This window comes from Erythranthe guttata, chromosome 8, assembly GCF_056151865.1.
Source record: "Erythranthe guttata isolate IM_541 chromosome 8, IM_541, whole genome shotgun sequence".
Classification (NCBI taxonomy): Eukaryota; Viridiplantae; Streptophyta; class Magnoliopsida; order Lamiales; family Phrymaceae; genus Erythranthe; species Erythranthe guttata.
In genome coordinates, this window is record NC_142540.1 from 15,306,813 (window position 1) to 15,329,039 (window position 22,227).

Here is a 22,227-nt window from a genome sequence, read left to right on the forward strand (position 1 = left end):
CACTTCCTCTACCGATCCAATTGTACGAGCAGAACGTTTCATATTAACAACATACAGAGTGGTTCTCGTGCTATTACTCAAACTCTGTAAGTTCTTAACAGTCATGTTCTCTTTCTTTTTTTTTTTTTCTTGGTGTTCGAAATTATGTGTACATGAAAGCAACTGTTTTTTTCCCAGCCATTGTTACGCGGTTGTTAGCATATACGAACCTTTCAAAATACAGAGTGGTGTCTACGAATAATAGCCGACACCCATAATATTAATGATTTTTATTTTTGTGCAAAAATATGTTAATATGAATACAGAGTGGTTTTCCCCGACATTGGTATGTGATTTTTAACATATAGCCGATCGAACTTTTTTGAAAATTCAGAGTGGTTTTCACTTGTTTTTTTATGGGTTCAAAATTATGTTAATATGAATGCATCTACGTGGCAAAATAAAAGTGGTTTTCAGTAAATAACAGAGTGATGTTCACGATTTCATTGTTTTATTGGTACAGGGGTACATTAACGTAACAATAATCAGTGGTTTTCAACAAAATATATAGTGGGAAAATATAGAGTCTAATTATGCAATACAATTGTTAAAAAAAATACATAGTGGTTCTCGTGCTTCTCCGCAAACCGAGATAGTGCGTAATAGTCATGGGTTTAGCACTTTTTGAATTAATTTTAATACGAATTCACATTTTTTATGCTGTCGTAGGATATATTCGATCGATAATTTAAAATGTCATAGTGGTTTTGATATATTCCCGGATTACAACGTTACATGTCCGTTTTAAAATTATGAACAATGTACATGTCAGATGTGTAATGTATGTCTCAATCGTGGTAATAGGGTATTTTTTTCCCATATCTAATAGCATGTTTTTTTTTTCGTCATAATTTACCATGTAATTATTTTGTGCAGTTTTCATGGATTCCAACGTGACATTTGTGTTGAGGTTTCGAGGGATTGTTGCAATAAAACGATGGTCTGATAGCATGAATTTTGATTCATTGATAAAATATGTTTGGTCTGATAGCATGAATTTTGTTCACGAAGCTCATCAAGTAATCAACTACCCCCTTGCCCCAGTTGTAGTCGTTCAGCTTTTCCAAATTGTTACAAATCCTAAATATCCACCAACTGACTACTTCACCGCCGTTTATGAACAATACATTTGCCAATATATGTATGATTATTATCCTAATTGTATCTTCGATATCATCATGTAAATCACTGGCAATGTACTTTAATAGCTGGACCTTCAAGTATTTTGGCCGCAGCTTCTTGTACTCTTTGAATTTGCGCATCGCCAACGGTGAAGCCGAACGGTTTGCCCTCTTTCTGTCAACCTCCATTGACCCAGACGTTATGCCGAATATCAAATCACATTCTTCTGGTGTAATCACTAATTCCTTCCCTCCGAGATTGAAACACTTGCTCTGTTTGTCGTATGTCATTAACAGCGCAGCTGTACCACTTTGCGTAGCTCTCACCGACCGTCGTGTAATCTGTCTTCTCAGGAACGACATGACAAAATGATAGAATGGTGTTTTCCGCAGGCAGTCTAAATGTGGTTGTCGTAGAGGCATGTCACGGAAGAAGGTGACAGTTTTACAGATTCCACCACGGAATTGTCGCGTCCATGTTTTTTCTTGCCGGACGGTTTGTCCCAATTTCTTCATATCATCTACGAATAAAAAGTTAAAATATCGTTGGTTATGCATTGATTGACAACCACATATCAGTGCATAAACAACTGAATATGTATAGTAATATATATTTATACACTCCAACACTAATTAACATTCATACAAGCACCAAAACAACGCATTGATGAAAACTGTTTAAAAAACAATACAAAACGTACCATTAAGTGGTTTTAGATAACACCATTAAAGGAAAAAAAAACATTCTTGCACACTTCCGAACAAGTTGAATCACGACACATACATTTTTTTTTTTAAATTCTGAAGCAAAACATACATAAATTACACAACATTTGTACCAACTGCACTTAATTCATAAACACATAACATTTTTCAAAACCACATAATTAAAACCACATACTTATTTAAGGCACCAATCACAACACTTAATCGCATACCATTTAGAACACTTAATACACTTAATACAGAACCACCGAATAAAGACCATGAATGAAAACCACTTATTCGAGTACCATTAAGAACACATATTACACTTAATATCTACGAAAAACAAACTTACTACAAAAACCACCGAATATGTTTCAAACTCAAAACCACTAAATCGTAACCACATATTTTTTTGTGGTTTAAAAACCAACTCATATAACCAGACGAACAAAATAGCATGTAAATATGGTTGCTGAAAACCACTAATACATAAATAGATTTTGAGACTTTTGTGGTGGTTTTGAGCTCAACCCTTAAAACCACTAAAACAAAGGAAAGTATATATTTTGGTTGTAACAACAAAACCCAGGAAAAACCACATTAACACTTAAATGTTTGAACATATACATACCAGGATGTGCAAAACATCCAAGTAACAGACTTCCACTTCAAACATTATTTTGGAACCAAATAAGTTGTTTCCAAATTAAGAATGCACTTCGAAACTGTAATTGGGCAAACACCCATCCCAAAAACAAAACAAAATTGAAACATTTTTTCACAATTTACGGATTTAAAAACTCACGAGCATCTACGGGCATAATGTCAGGACCGGTTTTGGATTTCCTTTTCCCTGTAAAAAAATACAGATTACAACTTGCACATGCACAAAACAATGAGAACACCCATTTCGATTTATTGTGGTTTTCTACTACTTGAACGGAATCAACCTATGGTGACACCGATTACTTACTTTTCGCTGCTGATTTTTGTACCATCTTGCCGTTGTACAAAAATACGATGAAATTTCGCTTCCTCTAGCAGTTTTCGTCTCTGATTTCAGCGTAAAAGAAGAACGTCTTCTACCGTAGTGTGGGGCATTGCAGAAAACGGGGGATAATGGGCTTAGCCGGAGTGGTTTTTTCTACCGTGATTTGGGGGGAAGAGAGGCGAAATATACGTCAATTTGATTTTGGGATTGATATGGGTTTTGATTTATTTTTGGGAGGGATTTGGTATTAAAGTACCGTAATATTTAGTTTAATTTTTTAGTGGGGGCATATACGGATTTTCAAGTCCAATGGACTTATCTCAAAAATCATTAATTAATTATGGATTTATCAAGAATAAAAAATCCAATGGAGGGTGTTTGCCATATTCCCCCTATAATATATGATAGTATACATATTCATATAATATGTCATATAAACACACCATACACATGCACATGGCACATTCATATAATTCACACATATGCATAAGAAATTACACGGCTCATGCACATACTTAAGCACATATAAATATTTAATTACAGAATAGAAGAGAAATTGACAGGAACTATTAACCAAATTATAAAATCTATTATAAGTCATATAAACACTTAGATAAATGGGATTAACTAATTACTAATCATAAATCCATTAATTAAACTATGAAAATTCATGAATTAACTATTTCAATTAAGTTGCATAATAAATTCTAATTCACAAAATTCGTAGGAGCCGACTCACAGAATCACAAGAATCACTTAATCACGGAATCGAAGTTACTAAATCATTTAATCAAACAAGTACACCTAATTCATAAATTTCATAATTTATAAAATTCACTTAAACATTTAGAATGCATTGAAATTACTAATTAATTAATCCATGAATGCATATTCATCATTTATTCAACATAATCTCATATAATGCATATACGCAATTAAGGTGCATAACATTTATTAATTAATTCATGAAAAGTAATGTATGTATAGAAATGTGCATATCGATAATTTATTCAATAAATCCCTATAATATGCTTATGAAAATACGGGGTGTTACAAAATGAGTATTTGATAATTCAATTTTGAAATTTCACATTAGAGTTGCTCTAAATATTATAACATAACACCGACAATGGGTTACCACGTACCCCCACCGAATGAGCAAGAAAACATACAACAAACTATACATGAAAAATAGATCATAGGATTATTTTGTAAAATCTCTAATAGTTTAACGATAATTTTTTTTATTAATAATCAATTAAAAAAAATATAATTAAACGCATTTTTTTTTAATTAAATACAAAAATTTTGAAATCGTTTTACTTTTATTTTTTTGAATATTTTTGAAAGAAAATCGAAAATTTCTTTTTTTGAAGAAAATCTAATTTATCTGAAGATATAATTTTAGAGTCACTCTATAAAAACATTTATCCTTGTTTTTTTTTTTTGATGAAACATTTATCCTTGTTAACATAGTTATATTTTAAATAATTTCTCTTTAATAGAAAAATTTGGAAATAATAGTTGGGGTAATATGCCAGAAGTCCCTCAAACGAAACTTAATTTGAACTAAATGACAAATTCAAATTAAATTTTTTAATTAAATCCTTAATTTAAAATAATATATGAGCCACATCCTTAATTTTTTTATTATCCCTATCTTGCCCTTGTACCCTAAATCCTATAACTTATACTCCCTCTGTCCCTTATTATATGTCTTTTTGGAGTGTTTTTTTTGTCCCAAATTATTTGTCATTTTAGAGTTTCAATATGGTATTAATTGCATTTTTATCAATTTTGCCCCTTATCACTCTTAATTAGTTAATTAAAAAATAATTAATGACAAGGGTATTTTAGTATTTATTATGTTATTTTTGGTATAATTTATACATATTTATTGACTATCTTAATCTACGCGTAACCACCAAAAACGACATTTAAAATGGGACGGAGGGAGTACATTCACACGATCCTTCAATTAACATTTATTTTTCTTCTTTTTATTTTTTTTGTCACGTTCTCTCTCCCTCTACATCTCTTGTCTCACGTTCTCTCTCCCTCTCCATCTTCTCTCTCTCTCCTATTCTGTTACCCACATCCATCCACCCACCCACCAACACCATATGGATTCGGCAGAGTCTGCCTCGTTTTGAGGCAAAAGCGTGTTGTTTTCAGAAGCATGATTGAACCACAAGCACGAGTTTGGTATCTTTAATTATTCCTATCTTTCTCTCTCCCTCTCCCTCTCCCTCTCTCTCCTTTTCTCTTTATCTCCCTTTCTCTCATCTCCCTATATCTCTCTTTTTCTCCTATAGAAGCACGAATCGAAGGCCGTCGCTGGCGGTGGCAGGAGAGGAACCAGCAGCAACGGTGGTGGAGGCGCGACGGCATGGGCTGTGCGGCGGTGGATGGGGTCGTGGTGGAGGCGGAGAATTAGGGGCTGTGCGGTGGAGGTTTGCAAAGGCTGTGCGGCGGCAGTGTAGGGGGCAGATCTAGGGTTGGTGGGGCGGATCTAGGGTTTGGTGGGGCGAATCTAATTTTTTCCTATTTTGATGTCTATAGATGTCTGTGAGTATCTAGCGGCTGGCGGTTAGGGTTCAAAGGAGGATTTAGGGTTTCAAAGGAGGATTTAGGGCTTTAAGATGTATGTGGGTGACTACGGATTACTACGGTTTCTATGGGTGTTTGTGGGACTGTGGGTGACTACGGATTACGATGGTTTCTATGGGTGTCTGTAAATGACTACGGCTGGAAAAACAATTTTTAAAAAATCATAATTTTGAATATTATGTAGAAAAAAAAATCATAATTTTGAACATTATGTAAAAAAAAATCGTAATGAGAAAAAAAAAACAAAAAGCCAGACGTATGCTACTAAAAAAATAAAATAAAGAAAATGCTAAATGCAAATTAAAAATGTTAAATAATACTCCCTCTGTCCCTTATTATATGTCTTTTTGGAGTGTTTTTTTTGTCCCAAATTATTTGTCATTTTAGAGTTTCAATATGGTATTAATTGCATTTTTATCAATTTTGCCCCTTATCACTCTTAATTAGTTAATTAAAAAATAATTAATGACAAGGGTATTTTAGTATTTATTATGTTATTTTTGGTATAATTTATACATATTTATTGACTATCTTAATCTACGCGTAACCACCAAAAACGACATTTAAAATGGGACGGAGGGAGTATCATAGTACATCATAGAATATTTATAATCTGACTTAATTTCGAATTTTGTGAGTGAGGGGTATTTTTGGAATGAATTTTAATAAAGGATGTCAATCAAATTTTAATTAGGCCTGTCATTTAGTTCTAATAAGGTTTGGTACCAGGGACTTATATCTTAAGACCCCATAATAGTTTTAGAAATTGAATTAAAAAAATCATGCTAAAATTGAAATTTTTTGAATAACCAAATGTTAGTGAAATGTATCATTTAATATTAATATCTCTAATATTTTTTACATTTGAAGCCTTGCACTTGAAATATTTTTAAATGTGTGGCAGTGGGATTTGAACTCAGGACCTTTCATTTGGTCTGGCTCTAATACCATGTTGAATGACCGTCTCAACCAAAAGTTTAAGCTGTTAGTGAAATGTATCATTTAATATTAATATCTTCAATATTCGAAAGAGAGAACTGTTGAGGTTTAAACAATGTTTATTTAGATGTCCATTTTAAACAATGTTGGTTAAACATTAAAAAATTCGCAAGTTTATATATGTGTTTATTTATACATCAAGGCTAGGGGTGGAAATTAGAATGAAATTTCTGAATTCTGTCAATTTCGATTCGAAAATATCCGAATTTGGAACTGTTTTTTTTTTTCATTCCGACTTCCAAAGTTCCAATTTTCAATTTTTTCGAATTTATTTGAAACGAAATCGGAATGATATATAAATTACCAGAAACTTTGATTTCGACTCAATTTTCTATATATATATATAATAAAATTTTATGATATATTATGTAATTCCATAATATATAACTTATGTTATATTTTATAAATACCAAATGGTCAAGTAAATTAAAACTTTAGAAAATATTAATTGATGTCAGAAACTTTATGCTGCATTTTCCTTATAAGAAAATCTATATTTCAATTTGTTGTTCATAGTTCTTACACGTGTTTTTATTTATTGTTTTTTATCGAACTCTGTTTTGGATTTTTTGTTTTTGCATTTTCATGCAAAAAAAAAAAAAAATAGACAAATATTATTATATCCGAATTTGGTATGTAATTTCTATTTTTTCTTTTTTTTGAAATTTCATCAATTTCAAGGCATTGCGAAATCGGAATGAATTTATGCATTCTGATTTCTTTGGAACAGAAGTTGGAGCCGTTTCCAAAAAAAAATTGAAAATTTTTCAAAAAAAATCATTTTCGATCGGATTTCCACAACAAGACCTCCTCTTGTAGACCGCATGAAAATGGTATTAGGACATTATTTGTAGTCAAATGGTACTTTGACCCCAACAAAATAAATTGTAAGGGACCAAAGTGCAATTAGGCCCAGTAAAAACCTCCACCTATACACACAGAACAAACAAATATAAACGCACAAAATTTCATGTTCCCCTTTTGCAGTTTACCTCGGTCATCATCGATCTGCCAATTGTTTCACACTTGACTCTTAATTCTTCTGCAGAACCCAAAATCTTGATTTTTTTCCATTTTTTTAATCCCGAATCGGTTTTTGTTCAATTGGTACATACATATAACAAAAAAGCTTGTATTGATTTCTGATGGCGGATAACTCCAAGGAAGATTCTCTGCAGTTGATCAAGCGTCTCGGAGCTTTCCTCACCCTCAAGCTCTCCAATCTCTTTCGCCACATGGTTCGTTCAATCTCTCTCTCTCTCTCTCTCTCTCTCTCTCTCTCTCTCTCTCTCTCTCTCTCTCTCTCTCTCTCTCTCTCTCTCTCTCTCTCTCTCTCTCTCTCTCTCTCTCTCTCTCTTGTTTTTTGTTGATTCTGATTTGTGAAGAATTTAGGTACTTGTTTGGGTTCAGGGTGTTAGCTGAGCATTTAGGTTTTCTAGTTTTCTTGTTTGTATTTTGTGAGTTGGAGTATGATTTTTATATTTATGTATATTTCTGTCTGGTTTTCTTGCTCAGTGAGCAATTCTGTTTTTGTGCAATCAACAACCGGAAAACAAAATGCTAATTTGATGATGTCATATAGTAATTAGTTAATTGGTAGATGCTAGTGTAAATGTTTCCTGATTAGCGATGCATATTCTCCGTGAATCTTATAAGTCATTGATCAGTGTCTCAATGTACCGAAAAACAGATGTCTTATTTTCTTCGGGCTCCCTCACATCCTCCCATCTAAATGCAACCTTAGTTAACGGAATCGAGCTTCCTTTTGTTTCTATACACTAATAATTCTTAACCGTCTTTCCTCGTGCTCTGAACGCATTGCCTTTTGATTTGTTTTTGTTTTTGCTTGTAATCTATTTATGTCATATAATCTTTTTTTTTCTTCTTCGTTTATCTTGCGTGAAAGGATAAATGAGAAAGACTGAATCTTTTGTTGCAAACATATACATCATGTAATGAAGAAAGTCCGCCTATACCCCACCATTAATGATAAATGAATGAAGTGATAAAAAGTCACGAAGGGGTAATTTTGTCAAATAAGGGTCTTTCCCCCTAAACTCAAGACTATCTAATATATTCCTTAATTAGTGCGCATTCGACCTTAAATGACACTTGAAAAGAAACGGAGTGAGTAACTTTTATTGGCTGCTTTAATGAAATCGACTCTTAAACAGCTGTGGCAAGAGATTCCTAAGTTTGAGATTTCTATTCTGTTTAAGATTACTTACTTTTGTCAAGAGAAATGATAAACAAACCATCTACTAAGGTTTTCTGAAGAAAACAATATGTAGAATCTACAGTAGTCTTTATGTATTAAACATAATGATTTTACGATGCCATAAAGATTAGAGTGGTCCGTGTTATTTTATGCTACTATAGAGTTTTGCTCCTTACAGATAGTAGTTATGGAGATACAATGAGTATTTTTCCCTCTCAAAGATATCTCTATGTTGAAACTCTTGACAAGTTTTCACGTATGAATTTACCAGAGAGGTCCGTTTATTATACTCATGTAAACTGAAAATGAAAGATTGTTATTTATTACACTACGACACTTCGAAACTGAGAAATTCAAATGTCTGACCAACAAACTAGATTCAAAATACTGCAGGCAATAATTCATTACTCCTTAAATTCAATAACCAGAACTAGTCGTTAATTATGCCTCTGTTCATGTTTCATCTCGTTTCTTTCTTGTCCCATTTTATTTCGTTGCGAGTTAAGTAAATTAAAAAGGTATCAGAATAATATTTTGGATTCTGTTAGGACTTGGACTCCTCAGCATCATCGAAAGTTTAATGCTTCTTCATCTCCATCTCGTTTTCGCTCCCCTTCTTTACTATCACTTTCTTTTTCTGCTGTTATACTTACTCTATCTGCAACAGTTTTAGCAGTTTAATCAATTCTCCTATCATGCTTTTCCCGTGCTTTAATTTAATACATTATTTATTTTCATTAATTTAATACATTATTTATTTTCATTAAACAACTTTAGTTACCGATTAATGCTGTCAGTTGCTTGCAACCTTTTACTGACTTAGTTGCAGAAAAAAAAGATGAATATTTTCTGTGAATATTTAATGTATTGAAGTAATGATGGATTGGATGCAGGACTCGAGATCCGTTGGGGCGATAGCGGGGCTAGCATTTGCAATAGTTTTTACTTGGAGACTTCTATCAACACCTCAAAGAAGGCAACCTAAACCACAAGCTCCGGAAGCTTCTACTAGTTCCGCTGCTGTACATAGTCGTGAAACCATCAACGCGAATACCAATCCTACACAAGATACCACCCAGAATGTCATCGATGAGTTTTTTCAGCCCGTCAAGGTCTTTTTTTTTTCCTGCTTCTTCGCCCTTTTTTTTTTTCTTTTTTTTTTTTTCAATAATCATGTGCAGCGTGTTTCAAGTGACTCGGATTGTTATTCTTTTGTCTAACTGCAGCCAACTCTCGGACAAATTGTTAGGCAAAGGTTAAGTGATGGAAGGAAGGTAATATTTCAAATACTAGGTGGTCTGTTTTCGTCGGCAGTGTACTGCACTTATTTATTGGTTGCTTTCTCTAAGTGGCAGCTTACGAACATATGAATCATTACAGACTAGAAGTTCTTAATGTAGCTTCAATGTATATTCATTCAATCTTTAATGGTGCAGGTAACATGTCGATTAGTTGGTGTTATCCTTGAGGAAAGCAGTCCCGAGGAGCTGCAGGTTGTTAATTTCATTTCCCATTCTTGATATTTATTTATATAAATATATATATATATATATATATATATATATATATATATATATATATATATATATATATATATATATATATATATATATATATATATATATATATATATATATATATATATATATATATATATATATATATGAAAGAGAAAAAAATAATTTTAAAAATCACTTATTATTCTTGTGGTGCAATGAATGTTGGGCAGAAGCAAGCAACGGTGAGATCATCTGTTCTTGAGGTGCTGCTCGAGATCACAAAGTTTTGTGACCTTTATCTCATGGAAAGGGTACTCGATGATGAAAGCCAAGTAAATAACCGTCTTTTTTTCTTATTTTTTATTTTGTCATGTTGTCGATTTCATTTTCCCATGTTTTACTCTCCTTATCTGTGTTTTAGAGTTCTGCGCGCCTTTATGTCTGGTTATAAATGCATTCTTCTTGTTTGTCACGACATGTTTTTATTTGTATTATTTTTATTTATTTATTTTTTTGCAATGGTAAAAAATAGTTAGGGAACATGAAACTCCCATCCCTTGCTAAGATAATGTTTCGGGAAATAGTAAATATAAATGCTCGTGTATTATTTTGCTATCGATGTTATTTTAAATATTAGTTTCTTAGTCTTGGATTGCTGGTCAATATGTGTTTTCCGGAACAGATAATTTTGTGTGTGGAGTTTTCGATTTTTAGATTGGGCAACTTTACGTTGTTATTATTTTAATATATTTTTTTTCATTATGGGTCCACTGAAGTTTCCATAATTACTCTCTATTCCTCTTGTTTAATTTGTAGGTAAATTACAACCACCCCTGAGGTAAGGCTAAATTACAAAAATTCCCCTTTTCTTTGCATTCCCCCTTACGGCGTGAATGCTAACATAATCTTTTAGATTCCACGAATATTAGTCCAAAAGTTTCAATTTAGCCCCTATAACTCTTAGGGGTGTGATTGTAAGTTTTTTTTTGTTTATTGGGGTGTAAATGTGATTATCCAAAAAATAGTATTTTTTCCTTCGTAGTTTTGCCTTACCTCGTTTGCAATTTACTCTAGGTAATCTGAATATCGAGCCTTGCTAGCTGTCAAAATTTTGATATTGTGTGATTCGCTTCTATATATTCATTCTTCATCTCGTCGTTGGACTATATGATTTCGATGGATACTTCCTTTCTAAGTTGGCAACTACGGACGTAGAATGAATAATTACGATAAAACCTTCACGGGCAGTATAAAAATACGGTTTTGCATATCGTATCTCTCTTACTCTTTCTTATATGTTTGTGGTATTTAATTAATATAACTTTGTTAATGCTGTATAAGATCACTAATAAGATGGATGATTTTGTGCAGAACAAAGTCCTCGTAGCTTTGGAAGAAGCCGGGGTTTTCACATCTGGTGGCTTAGTCAAAGACAAGGTAATGAATCCCCGACTACCATTAACTATTTCAATTATTAAAAATATAATCGATCCTTTTTTTTTTCTCCTTCTTCGGAATTCTTTCACACTATTTCATTACAACCGAAACGAACTCTGTGCAGGTTCTCTTCTGCAGCACGGAGAGTGGACGAACATCTTTTGTGAGACAACTGGAACCTGATTGGCACATCGATTCCAATCCCGATATTATTACCCAGTTATCTGTACGTACCGCCATCTCTATTCAATCAATATTCTTTTATTATGCTGCTCCGAAACATTAATATATTATTTTTTGGAATATTCATTATTCTCACAATCACAATCGTTATTTAAAAAAAAAAAATCATTTTGCAGAGGTTCATCAAATATCAGCTTTATATCTCCCAAGTCAAGCTTGAACGACCGGCGTCGAATGTGGTCACAGCGACATCTTTGGAACAATTCTTTGGATGTGTCTAATCTTGTTATGCAATAAAGTAGTAAGGGAAATAATTTTTCGTGCAGATTATAAATTATTTGGTTTTTTCATCTTTCGTTTGATTCACTTGCGTTTTCTGATGATTCTCAGACAAGGGTCGGTTTTAGAAGCGAAAAGTTCTTCTCATACAAGTATAAAACTTCAGATCAGTTGATTATATTGATTCAAATTGTAATGTTTAATAATGTATTATGGTATAGAAAGAATTTTGGTCCTTGCTTGAAACTTTTTTTGTTTTAGTGTGGTTCATGTCATCAGCACCTAACTATACAGCATCATCTTCTTTAGATTAGTTGGAATTGAATATTGTGTAATTAGCAATAATTATCAAAGATATTGTGGTGTATTCAATATCTGAAATGTCAAATGTCAGTTTCAAATTTACTGATATGGTTTTGACTTCGAATACGATTTTAATCATTTTTCTAGTCTGATTTTGGCAAAATTCAAAAATCGGAATTGGGTAGTCCTTTGAGTTAGCTTGAATCACTAAGATTGAATGTCGGGTGACAAAGTAATACATGAATGAGTTATATTTTAAATTTATGATCATTCAAAACATCAAAAATTGTGGGTAATGTTAACTGATCCAATTTCGATGATTCAAATTGGATTCGAAAGCAAACACAAAGAACTACAAATTTCATGTTTTGAGGTTTGCCGGATTCAAACTAAAAAATGGTCAAAATCACATTTAAAGTCGAAATAACATTATTACAACTGAAACGACAATTTATCACATCTCATTCAACATTCATTGTTTGTTAAGTATTTATTTTTCCCTTGTTTCCAATAATATTTATATACTAACGAGATGAGTATAAATTGTTAGAAATTATCCTCAAAACATTTGATTTGATTGTAGATAATATTTGGTTAAACTGAAAAAAAAGCACTCATCGTTATGAAGCACATTTAGTTCATGATTTAACCTATACCTTACCTAATATTTCACATTGGCTCCAATTTTAACAAATATTGTATATTAGCGGCATCGCTGATTTATGGAAGACAAAGGGGATGTTTGGTTTCATTTCCAAACCCACTTTCCAGTTTTATACTATTCATAAAACCGAGATCATGTTTGTTTCACAATTTTATCCAGAAATTCCCATTTTTTCTTATCAAATTTCTATTGAAAATACACTATTCATACTTTTTCCAATTTTCAAACCTACTACTAACCTATATATTTTATTCCAACAACTCATTTCTCTCTCCTCATTAATATTCACACTATCTCTCCTCTCTCCTCATTAATATCTACACTCTCTTTCCTCACAATTTCTCTATCTACTACTAAAAATAAAATAATAATAATAATAATAATAATAATAATAAAAATAATAATAATAATAATAATAATAAAAATAATAATAATAATAATAATAATAATAATAATAATAATAATAATAATAATAATAATAATAATAATAATAATAATAATAATAATAATAATAATAATAATAATAATAATAATAATAATAATAATAATAATAATAATAATAATAATAATAATAATAATAATAATAATAATAATAATAATAATAATAATAATAATAATAATAATAATAATAATAATAATAATAATAATAATAATAATAATAATAATAATAATAATAATAATAATAATAATAATGATAATAATAATAATAATAATAATAATCTACTACTCAGATTCAAATTTCTAGAAAAAAACCCCACCCCACACACAACGAGAGAGATGAATTCAGCACCAAAATAATAAAATAATAATAATTATAATAATTATAATAATATAAGAATATAAACAACAACAACAATAATAATAATAATAATAAAATAATAATAATAATAATAATAATAATAATAATAATAATAATAATAATAATAATTATTATTATTATTATTATTATTATTATTATTATAATTATTATTATTATTATTATTATTATTATTATTATTATTATTATAATAATCATCATCATCATCATCAATCATTATATTCTACTTTTGCACGTACTTTCGTAGAGAAAATTCACCACAACCAAACATATTCTCATTTCTACACCTACATAAAACTAAAAATACACCTTCATCCAAACATATTCCCATTTTCTACACAAAAACCAATAATCTACTTTTTCCATCAGAAATTTTGAAAACTAGAAATTCGTTTTGGAAACATAACCAAACATCCCCAAAGAAGGTGAGTTCGTGGCCTTGTGTTATTTGTTTTTTCTTGTAGGTAGCTTTTGTGTGTTTTAATTTTGTGGTCTTGTGTCTTTTTTTTTTTTTTTTTTTTTTTTTTTTGTAAGTAAGGCGTTATACTATTTCTACAATTAAAAATAATAATTTGATCTTGGAATTAGTATTTCAAATAGTCGCCCGCATGGGTGTAGCTCAACTGGTTTCGGAGGTGGTAAGTTGGTGCAAGGTCCTAGGAACGAATCTTGGCAGCCGCAGTGTGGGAATTTCAACTCCAAATGAGGGTTGGTTTCTTGTGGGCACCAGGTCCGGGTCCCGTTGAGTTACCATGATTTACATTCCTCCATCAATCCTTGTCGGGCCAAGGGATGAGGGCTCTGGGGGCGAGTGATTTACATTCCTCCATCAATCCTTGTCGGGCTCATCCCACATTCCTCCATCAATCCTTGTCGGGGCAAGGGATGAGGACTCTAGGGGCGAGCGATTTCGCCTTTTGGTACAAGTATTTCAAATAGTCAAGGTCAAAATATAATTGAGGACTAATTGAATGTTTACATAGTATAAAACATGAGTGGGTGTGAGGTGAACATTAAGGTCAAAATATAATTGAGGACTAATTGAATGTTTACATAGTATAAAACATGAGTGGGTGTGAGGTGAACATTGTTACAATTTATTGATATCATTCTGTCTTCAAATATAATTTTGGCCCTTTTTCAAGATGTTTGTAGTTTTATAAATAAGGACGGCTAAAACAAATACCGTTTATTTTTCACTTTAATACTACTAAAAAAAAGTAGAAAATTAATAGGTAATGACATTAATACTCTTAATAAAGTCAATATCACATAAAATTCGCGTGTGGTACTGATTTTCATTAAATCAATACCTATTTTTTTTTTTATGTTGGTTGTATTGAAGTGAGAAAAAAAAAAGGTATTTTTTTAACCGCTCCTTCTAATCCAACTTGGGCAAACTAGATTAGATGTGACAATCCGTATTTGAAAAACTCAAAATATCAAAATTGCAACTAATGTTTGTTCATTCATGCACAACTCTCTAATCCGACATTCAATCTAATTATTTTTAGTTGGATAGAAAATCAACTCAAAGAATTCAAAATTTGTATTTTGACTTTTGTCAAATTCGAATAAAAAATGGATCAAAATCACATTTGAAGTTGAAATGCTACGGTAAAATAGTTAAAAATATTTCAGGAAGTGAAATTAAGTAATTAACCCATATAAAAAATTAGGAAATTAAGAATAGTTAATATTTGAAAATATAATTGTGCATTAAAATTGTTTAAGAGATTGGCGTTGAATCCGTGAAATGATTTCATATATTATTGCTAAAAAAATCCTAATTAAATTTCATGCACCGATTAAATCGTATCAACTCGGCAAGGCACCTCCTTGCATTTTCCACCGCCACCGCCACCGCCACCGCCACCGCTGCCAATCCTCTCCGCCTAAATCCGCCACTCAAGCCTCTAGCCTTCATACACTCCTCCCGCCGCCGTGTGATGGATCCTCCGTCTCCTGCGGCGACTGACGGAATCGATGATTTTGCGGACTTAGGTGAAGGGGATAATAATTCCGTCGAAAATCTGGCCGAAAATGACAACAATTACTCTTATGAGAGGAAAATCCTGCCGCCGGAGCTTTCGAGAAGTGTGGTAACACTTAATTGCGAGTCGACTGCGGAGGGAGGCTTGTGTGATGTTTATTTGATCGGAACTGCCCACGTTTCTACGGTAATTATTTCATCCATTTTGGCCCTCTTGTTTCTGTTGATTTTATTGCCTTATTTGGGGGAATTTGATTCTCTATCTTTTTGCTCAATTGCTCATTTTTCTCTTGATTTTTTTTTCTTTTTTGGGTTTTTGAGGTCTTATTGAAAGTTCAATTGTTGAATTTCGACATTCGAGATTACTGAATCTTTTTTCTTTATCAGTCAAACTTTTAAATCTCTGACCTGGTAGAGTAGGATTCTTTTAGGGTTTTACAGTGTTGTGGTCGAAATTTGGGAGAATGAAGACAGTGTTGAAGTAAATTAAGTTATCGTAGTCAGAGGAGGTGAAGCAAATCGGTTGATAATGGTGACAATTGTAATTTTGATTAAAATTTTCATGTTCAGATTTGTAGGATTAAGGTGGACAAGTGATTTAATATGAACAAACTTTAGTGGAGAAGTTGATTTATTTTATTTTACAAATGGCTTCTTGATGATTGTTATGTTCTTACTTCTCTTAGAAAATTCAAGCAATTTCTAATTGAATTTAAAGCTTTTAGTTATCTTTCTTCTTTCTGGAATGCTGGGAATATCATTTTGGTTTTCCATGTATGGTTACCCATGTAAAATAATAATAGAAACAAAAAATGTACTTATATTAACACTGTCGATTAAATTATTATATATATTTGCAGGAATCTTGCCAAGAAGTTCAAGCTGTGATTGAATTCTTGAAACCACAGGTGCTTCTCTTTTGAAAGTTGGATCTTGCATGATTGTTGAATACTTAAATTATAATATGCTAGTACTCTTCCTGTATTTTAGGTGTTTATCCTGTGGGCTATTTTTGCCTCCTTTTTAATTCTCAAATATAGCAATGTTTAGACGTTTTTTTTTCATTGCAGGTTGTTTTCTTGGAGTTATGTTCTAGTCGTGTTGCTGTTCTTGCGCCACAAGATCTGAAGGTTTGCCTTATGCTTCCTTTACTTGTGTTTCTTTACTGTAAGTTCTTTTTATCAAGTTAACAAATAGTGGGAGGCAATCATGAAAGTGATTAGCAATAGAACCCTAAACTCCTTCTTTGTTTCTTTAAGATGTAAATATACAGCGTGTGAAACAAGTTTTTGCTAGTGTGCTGATTGAACTGTTTCCATCATTGCATACTGCTTGTAGTAATTTTGATTTGTTACAGAATTTGGGTGGCGGCACATCAAGTTCATAAGAGCACTAGCACAATGATAGAACTGATTTCGAGGCAACGAAAAACAAACGTGAATAGTTGAGTGCAAGAGCAAATCACAGCGCAACATATTTCAAATAAGTTGTCTGTATGGAGAAGACATGACTCCAAATACAAATATAACTCTGAATTCAATTTGCAAACTAATTGTTAATTTTACAAATATTTATAAGATTTTAAAGTGGTAGAAGTGGGCCGAATTGGGGTTAGTGTTCTGTTAAACCAAAGATCGTGAGTTTCGTGGTTTCTCCAAACTCCTTAACTTGGTCAGCCTATATATCCCTTCTTTCCACATGTCTCTTTTTCCTAGAATGTCTTCAACGGCTGAATTTTATCAAATGAGTTCTTGTTGTGAACTTTAGGTTCCAAATTCGAATTTTCAAAACTTTTGCAGCACAATCGCTGAAGTTTCAAGCTTAGCTGAACTTTTTATAGGAATATAAGTCTCATAGCGGTATAACTGGACCATCATTCCTTCAATGTGTACTAAAGCATCATTCATTCAATCTGTACTATCTTAGCCAGTATGACGTTGTGGAAGTAATTTCTTTAATTCATTTTCTACTCTGGTGTTCGTGCAGTCTACTAGCTTCTCAGCGTTACACGTGGTGTAGTTTCTCTAGTTGCTCTTTAACTCAATGGGAGTCTGGAACAGTCACTAGGGGTATGGGGTGGAAAGAAAAAAATGGAACTCTTAATTTCTAGGTGTTTTATGCAATGTGTTTGGGAATACCAATTGTTGTCTGGGATAAGGTATGCTCAAAATTGTAGCATGCACTCATTAATATTAGTAATGAAGTGTAAGAGTAAACCAATTACTTCTTTTGCACCTTAAACCTAGGGGTGCCTGTGTATATTTGACTAACAGTGCACTTCGGGACCTGAAATATCGTACTTATTAACCATAAACCAGGCGAATCAAATTTTTATCATGTTTAGTGGGCTAAGATATTTATTGTAAATTACTAAATCAGTAGCCAGGTCACAGTTGGAACACTCCTTTTCTGACCTCATATGAGTTTTTTTTTTCTTATACTCTTAATAATGCTATTTTCGGTTCTTGAGTCAGCATATTGGGAATAGAAATGACAATAAGCTTGGTCTTTCAGGTACCAACAATGAAAGAAATGGTGGATATGTGGAAGAAAAATCAAAATCTTTTTGGGATACTTTACAGCTGGTTTCTTGCTAAGGCATGATCTTTTCTTTTACTTATGCTAGTTATGTGAGAAGCAAAAAATTTTTGTCTTTTGCCACTTGATTGTCTCACATGTGATCTGTCTTTTACTAGGTTGCTAGTCATCTTGAAGTTCTGCCAGGAGCAGAGTTTCGTGTGGCATATGAAGAAGCAATGAAGTACGGGGGCAAGGTTATACTTGGTGATCGAAATGTCCAAGTAAGCTACTTCTCTTTGTGTTTGTCCTACTATTAAATAAAAATCAACCAATTGTTCCCGGTAATTAGTTTTGGAGAATGCTTGCTCATTTCCTGAGAAGGTAGATTGATGGATCCAGTTTCTTTGTACCGTCGGTACTGATCAATTATGCAGAGATCCCTTTGATGACAATTATGCAACTTCTTATCTTAACATGTCATCTTGAGTGTTACTTACGATATACATTTTCTTTAAAATAAACGCTTTTGCTTTAAAAGAGTTGCGTCGTCCCTTTCTATGGACCAGGTGAGAAGATTTTTAATACATACTTTTCAGCATTTCTCATTAGTAATTTCTTGTAGATGTTTTTATTGTTGTCCGACCTCACTCACTTTTATATCTACCACCAGATTTTGCAATAGGCTGATAAATTTTGCAGCAATTTGCTTCAGTTTGCTTTTCTAATATTGATTTGTTTTCTTTGGCAGGTTACATTGCGGAGAACATGGGCAAAGATGCCTCTTTGGCACAAGACAAAATTATTATACTCCTTAACGTTTCAAGCAGTTTTCTTGCCAAGTCCTGAAGATCTCAGTAAAATGGTAGACTTCCATACCCTGTAAGACTGAGATCTTATCCGTGTTATATCTGAAGGACTCGGGTTTTATGATGTTACTGGAGCAAATAATAACTCTTTTGTGCCTTTGTGCAGCTGAAGGAAATGGATGATGTTGACATGCTAACTCTTGTAATTCAGGAAATGAGCAAGCATTTTCCAACTCTCATGGAAACCCTTGTGCATGAGCGCGACCAGTTAGTGTTCTTATCATTTCAGTTTATTCTTCATATATAACTTACTTTTTTTTTTAATTTATTTATTAATTTATTATGTTTTTCCCCTCTGGGGGAATTGAACCCACAATTCTTCACCTAAATGCCTAAGTTCCCTAAGATTTCCGTACTTCATGTTCATAAACTAGTTATGTTATATGTATATATACATATATATATTTTCTTTGTTTTACTCTCACGGTCAACTCTACTGGAGTCTGAAACCTGTCATTTAAGAATCTGTGAGAATGTGAAGTATGTTAGGGTAAACTATGAACACCCTCTTGATTTTGTAATTACATTCACCCCTTGCAGGTGTGCATCATTTAGCATCCTCCTTGCACTAAATTTTGAACCTTCTAATTATCTTTGAAGAAAAAAAAAAATCTTTTGCTACGGAAAAAACACACTATTTTCTTAGAAATAACATAGGGGTATAACATATATATTAGTATTATATTCTTTTTCAAGAGAAATTAGCTATCTTATGATTTCCATTAAAAATTTTGAACTGTCGTTCGTTTGAGTGGGTAAATGTAATTTTACAAACAAAAAGGGGAATTTTGTACGAATGTTGTTAATCCTCCTATGGCGACAAAGGATAGTATGAATCCAGATTCTGATTGCTCCAGTTCAGACATTGAAAGTGTGGTTCTAGTACGGCCCTAGTTGTCTGGCAGAAGTAAAGGGACTACTTATTCTCCTTTAGCTTCTGAAATTAAAGAGAGAAACATAGCATTTTGTCCTTGGATCACCAAATTATGACAGCAAATTAGCGCAAATAAATTACAAGTCTGAGAAATCTTGCAGGCGGTTGAGGTCTTGGAAGTTTTGAGTAGGGGACAGTTGAATTTGCTGAAACAAATGCGAAACATGGTGCTCTATTCATATCTGTGTTTCCATCAAAATTCTTTTTATTTTCCCATTTATCCCATCAAATACTTTGGTTACAATGACATATTTTGCATCTTTCTGCTTGGAACCTTATTCTGCTATTCTAGCTTTCTCTCATCCTTATGATTATTGCTTATTACATTCTAAATTTGCTTTATCCAGATACATGTCTGCCACATTATTAAGAACTGCCAGTCAGCATAATTCAGTGGTGGCTGTCGTGGGAAAAGGACACCTGGCAGGAATCCAGAAGAACTGGAAAAAACCTGTTGATGTAAGCATATTATACAACATATATTTGTTCTATTTGCTAAAAACATACTTGGTTATCTTTAAGTCTCTGCCTCATCGTTATGTTATGACTAAAGCATACCACTTCACTTTCTTGATTTCATATCCTTCTGCTCTTTACCCCAGAAAAAGGAGAAAAAACATCACCCCTTAAAATCACATGTGCACTTTGACTTTGGCCTTTGACCAACTGCGTAACCGAAAAGATTGTCAAGATTCACCCTATCAGCTTAGCCAAACCCTTGACCCTGTAAAATCTCTTGTCTGAGCAGTTGAATCCTTGAGATTTCTTTTCGAAAATTGAGTTTACTTGAGTCTGAGGAAATATATCGGGGGTAAAGATTGAGTGATAGACCTCTTCTACTTTGTTTGGTTTTATTTTCTGGGAATGCTTTAGGAGAATGTGTTTTTGGGAGGAAAATTTATTGTGAAGTCTTTATATTTTTAGAAAGCGCACGAGCATGAGAATTGAGAAGGGTTGAAATGCAATGTACTAAAACTTGATTAATACATCACCCTATTAAACAAATTGCATTGAGCCCAAGCAAATCTGTAATCTAATTATATTTGCTTGTCAAAGGTAACTATTGCTACTTTCATGTTCAAGATTGCATTGATTTACAACTTTGTGACGTGGTATTTATTTCTACTCTAATATAGATGAAGCAACTTACTACATTACCGGCAAAAAACAAAAGTATCGGAGTGGGCAAGATACTAGGTACAATTGGGATTACAGTTGCAGGGGTTGCCATCGTATCTGGAATTTACATGTCCGTCAAGAAATAGTGTGTGTTCTTCCCCTCCCAAAGAAAAAAAGAAAGAGATGAAAGTTGTTTATCGACACAAGAATTTCCTAAGTATATGAGAGAGATTAACAGATGATGGTTAACTTCTTTCATAGAGTCTTTTTTCGGTGGGATCTATCTCTGCGTATCTTCTTTAATGCCGAAAACATTTATTTCCCAAATTAATGATCAGGTGAGGTGTGTTGACTTTAGATACCCTCTTCAATTAAATAGGTTGGGAAATAGATTATGAATCCTTACAGAGTTTTTTAGCTGCATATTGTGATATTTTGAAGTCGGGATCTAAATATTCATTCTGATTTCGAGAGGCTTTGAAATTTTGGAACTCCAGGAAACATGTCAGAATTGTAGAGACATGTAAATGAATATCTTGCAAAAGTGAGTGATAGAAATGAAACTAAGAAATCATGTCTTCATTTCTGCATAAGTTTTTGTCATTTAAAAATAAGAATATTCTCTTCTTGAAATGTACGTATATGCCCATATAAAATGTAAATGATAATAAAAAAATATTATTATTATTATGATAATTAACTCCAATAATTATATAATTTATATTTAAAATAATTATTAGAGAAGAATATGTTATTTTGAGAAAAATATGTATGTTATATATAATAAAATATATATGTGCGAATAAACCAACATTGATGCATCGGATTTCATTAGAACTATGAATTTAGGGGTGCTTGGATTATAGTTGTATTAAGATGAGTGGCCTAGGGAAATTCTTGTGTTGCACCTCCGCCGTTTTACTTGTG

General features: G+C 32.4%; 2 protein-coding genes across 2 annotated transcripts; both read left to right on the top strand.

Annotated features, from left to right (window-relative positions):
* The first annotated feature begins 7,416 nt into the window (after positions 1 to 7,416).
* Positions 7,417 to 12,491, top strand: LOC105951241 (ubiquitin-conjugating enzyme E2 enzyme activator PEX22). The gene is made up of 9 exons (XM_012974634.2): positions 7,417 to 7,706; positions 9,580 to 9,798; positions 9,913 to 9,960; positions 10,123 to 10,179; positions 10,416 to 10,517; positions 11,557 to 11,622; positions 11,747 to 11,848; positions 11,982 to 12,106; positions 12,196 to 12,491. The coding sequence occupies exons 1-8, from the start codon at positions 7,614 to 7,616 to the stop codon at positions 12,084 to 12,086; spliced, it is 792 nt and encodes a 263-aa protein (XP_012830088.2). The 5' UTR covers positions 7,417 to 7,613; the 3' UTR covers positions 12,087 to 12,106; positions 12,196 to 12,491.
* Positions 12,492 to 15,365: 2,874 nt separating this feature from the next.
* Positions 15,366 to 21,783, top strand: LOC105951242 (uncharacterized). The gene is made up of 9 exons (XM_012974635.2): positions 15,366 to 16,048; positions 16,722 to 16,769; positions 16,932 to 16,991; positions 18,376 to 18,459; positions 18,558 to 18,662; positions 19,130 to 19,243; positions 19,354 to 19,454; positions 20,529 to 20,640; positions 21,318 to 21,783. Exons 1-9 carry the CDS (start codon positions 15,668 to 15,670, stop codon positions 21,444 to 21,446), a joined length of 1,134 nt encoding a protein of 377 aa, XP_012830089.2. The 5' UTR covers positions 15,366 to 15,667; the 3' UTR covers positions 21,447 to 21,783.
* Positions 21,784 to 22,227: the final 444 nt, after the last annotated feature.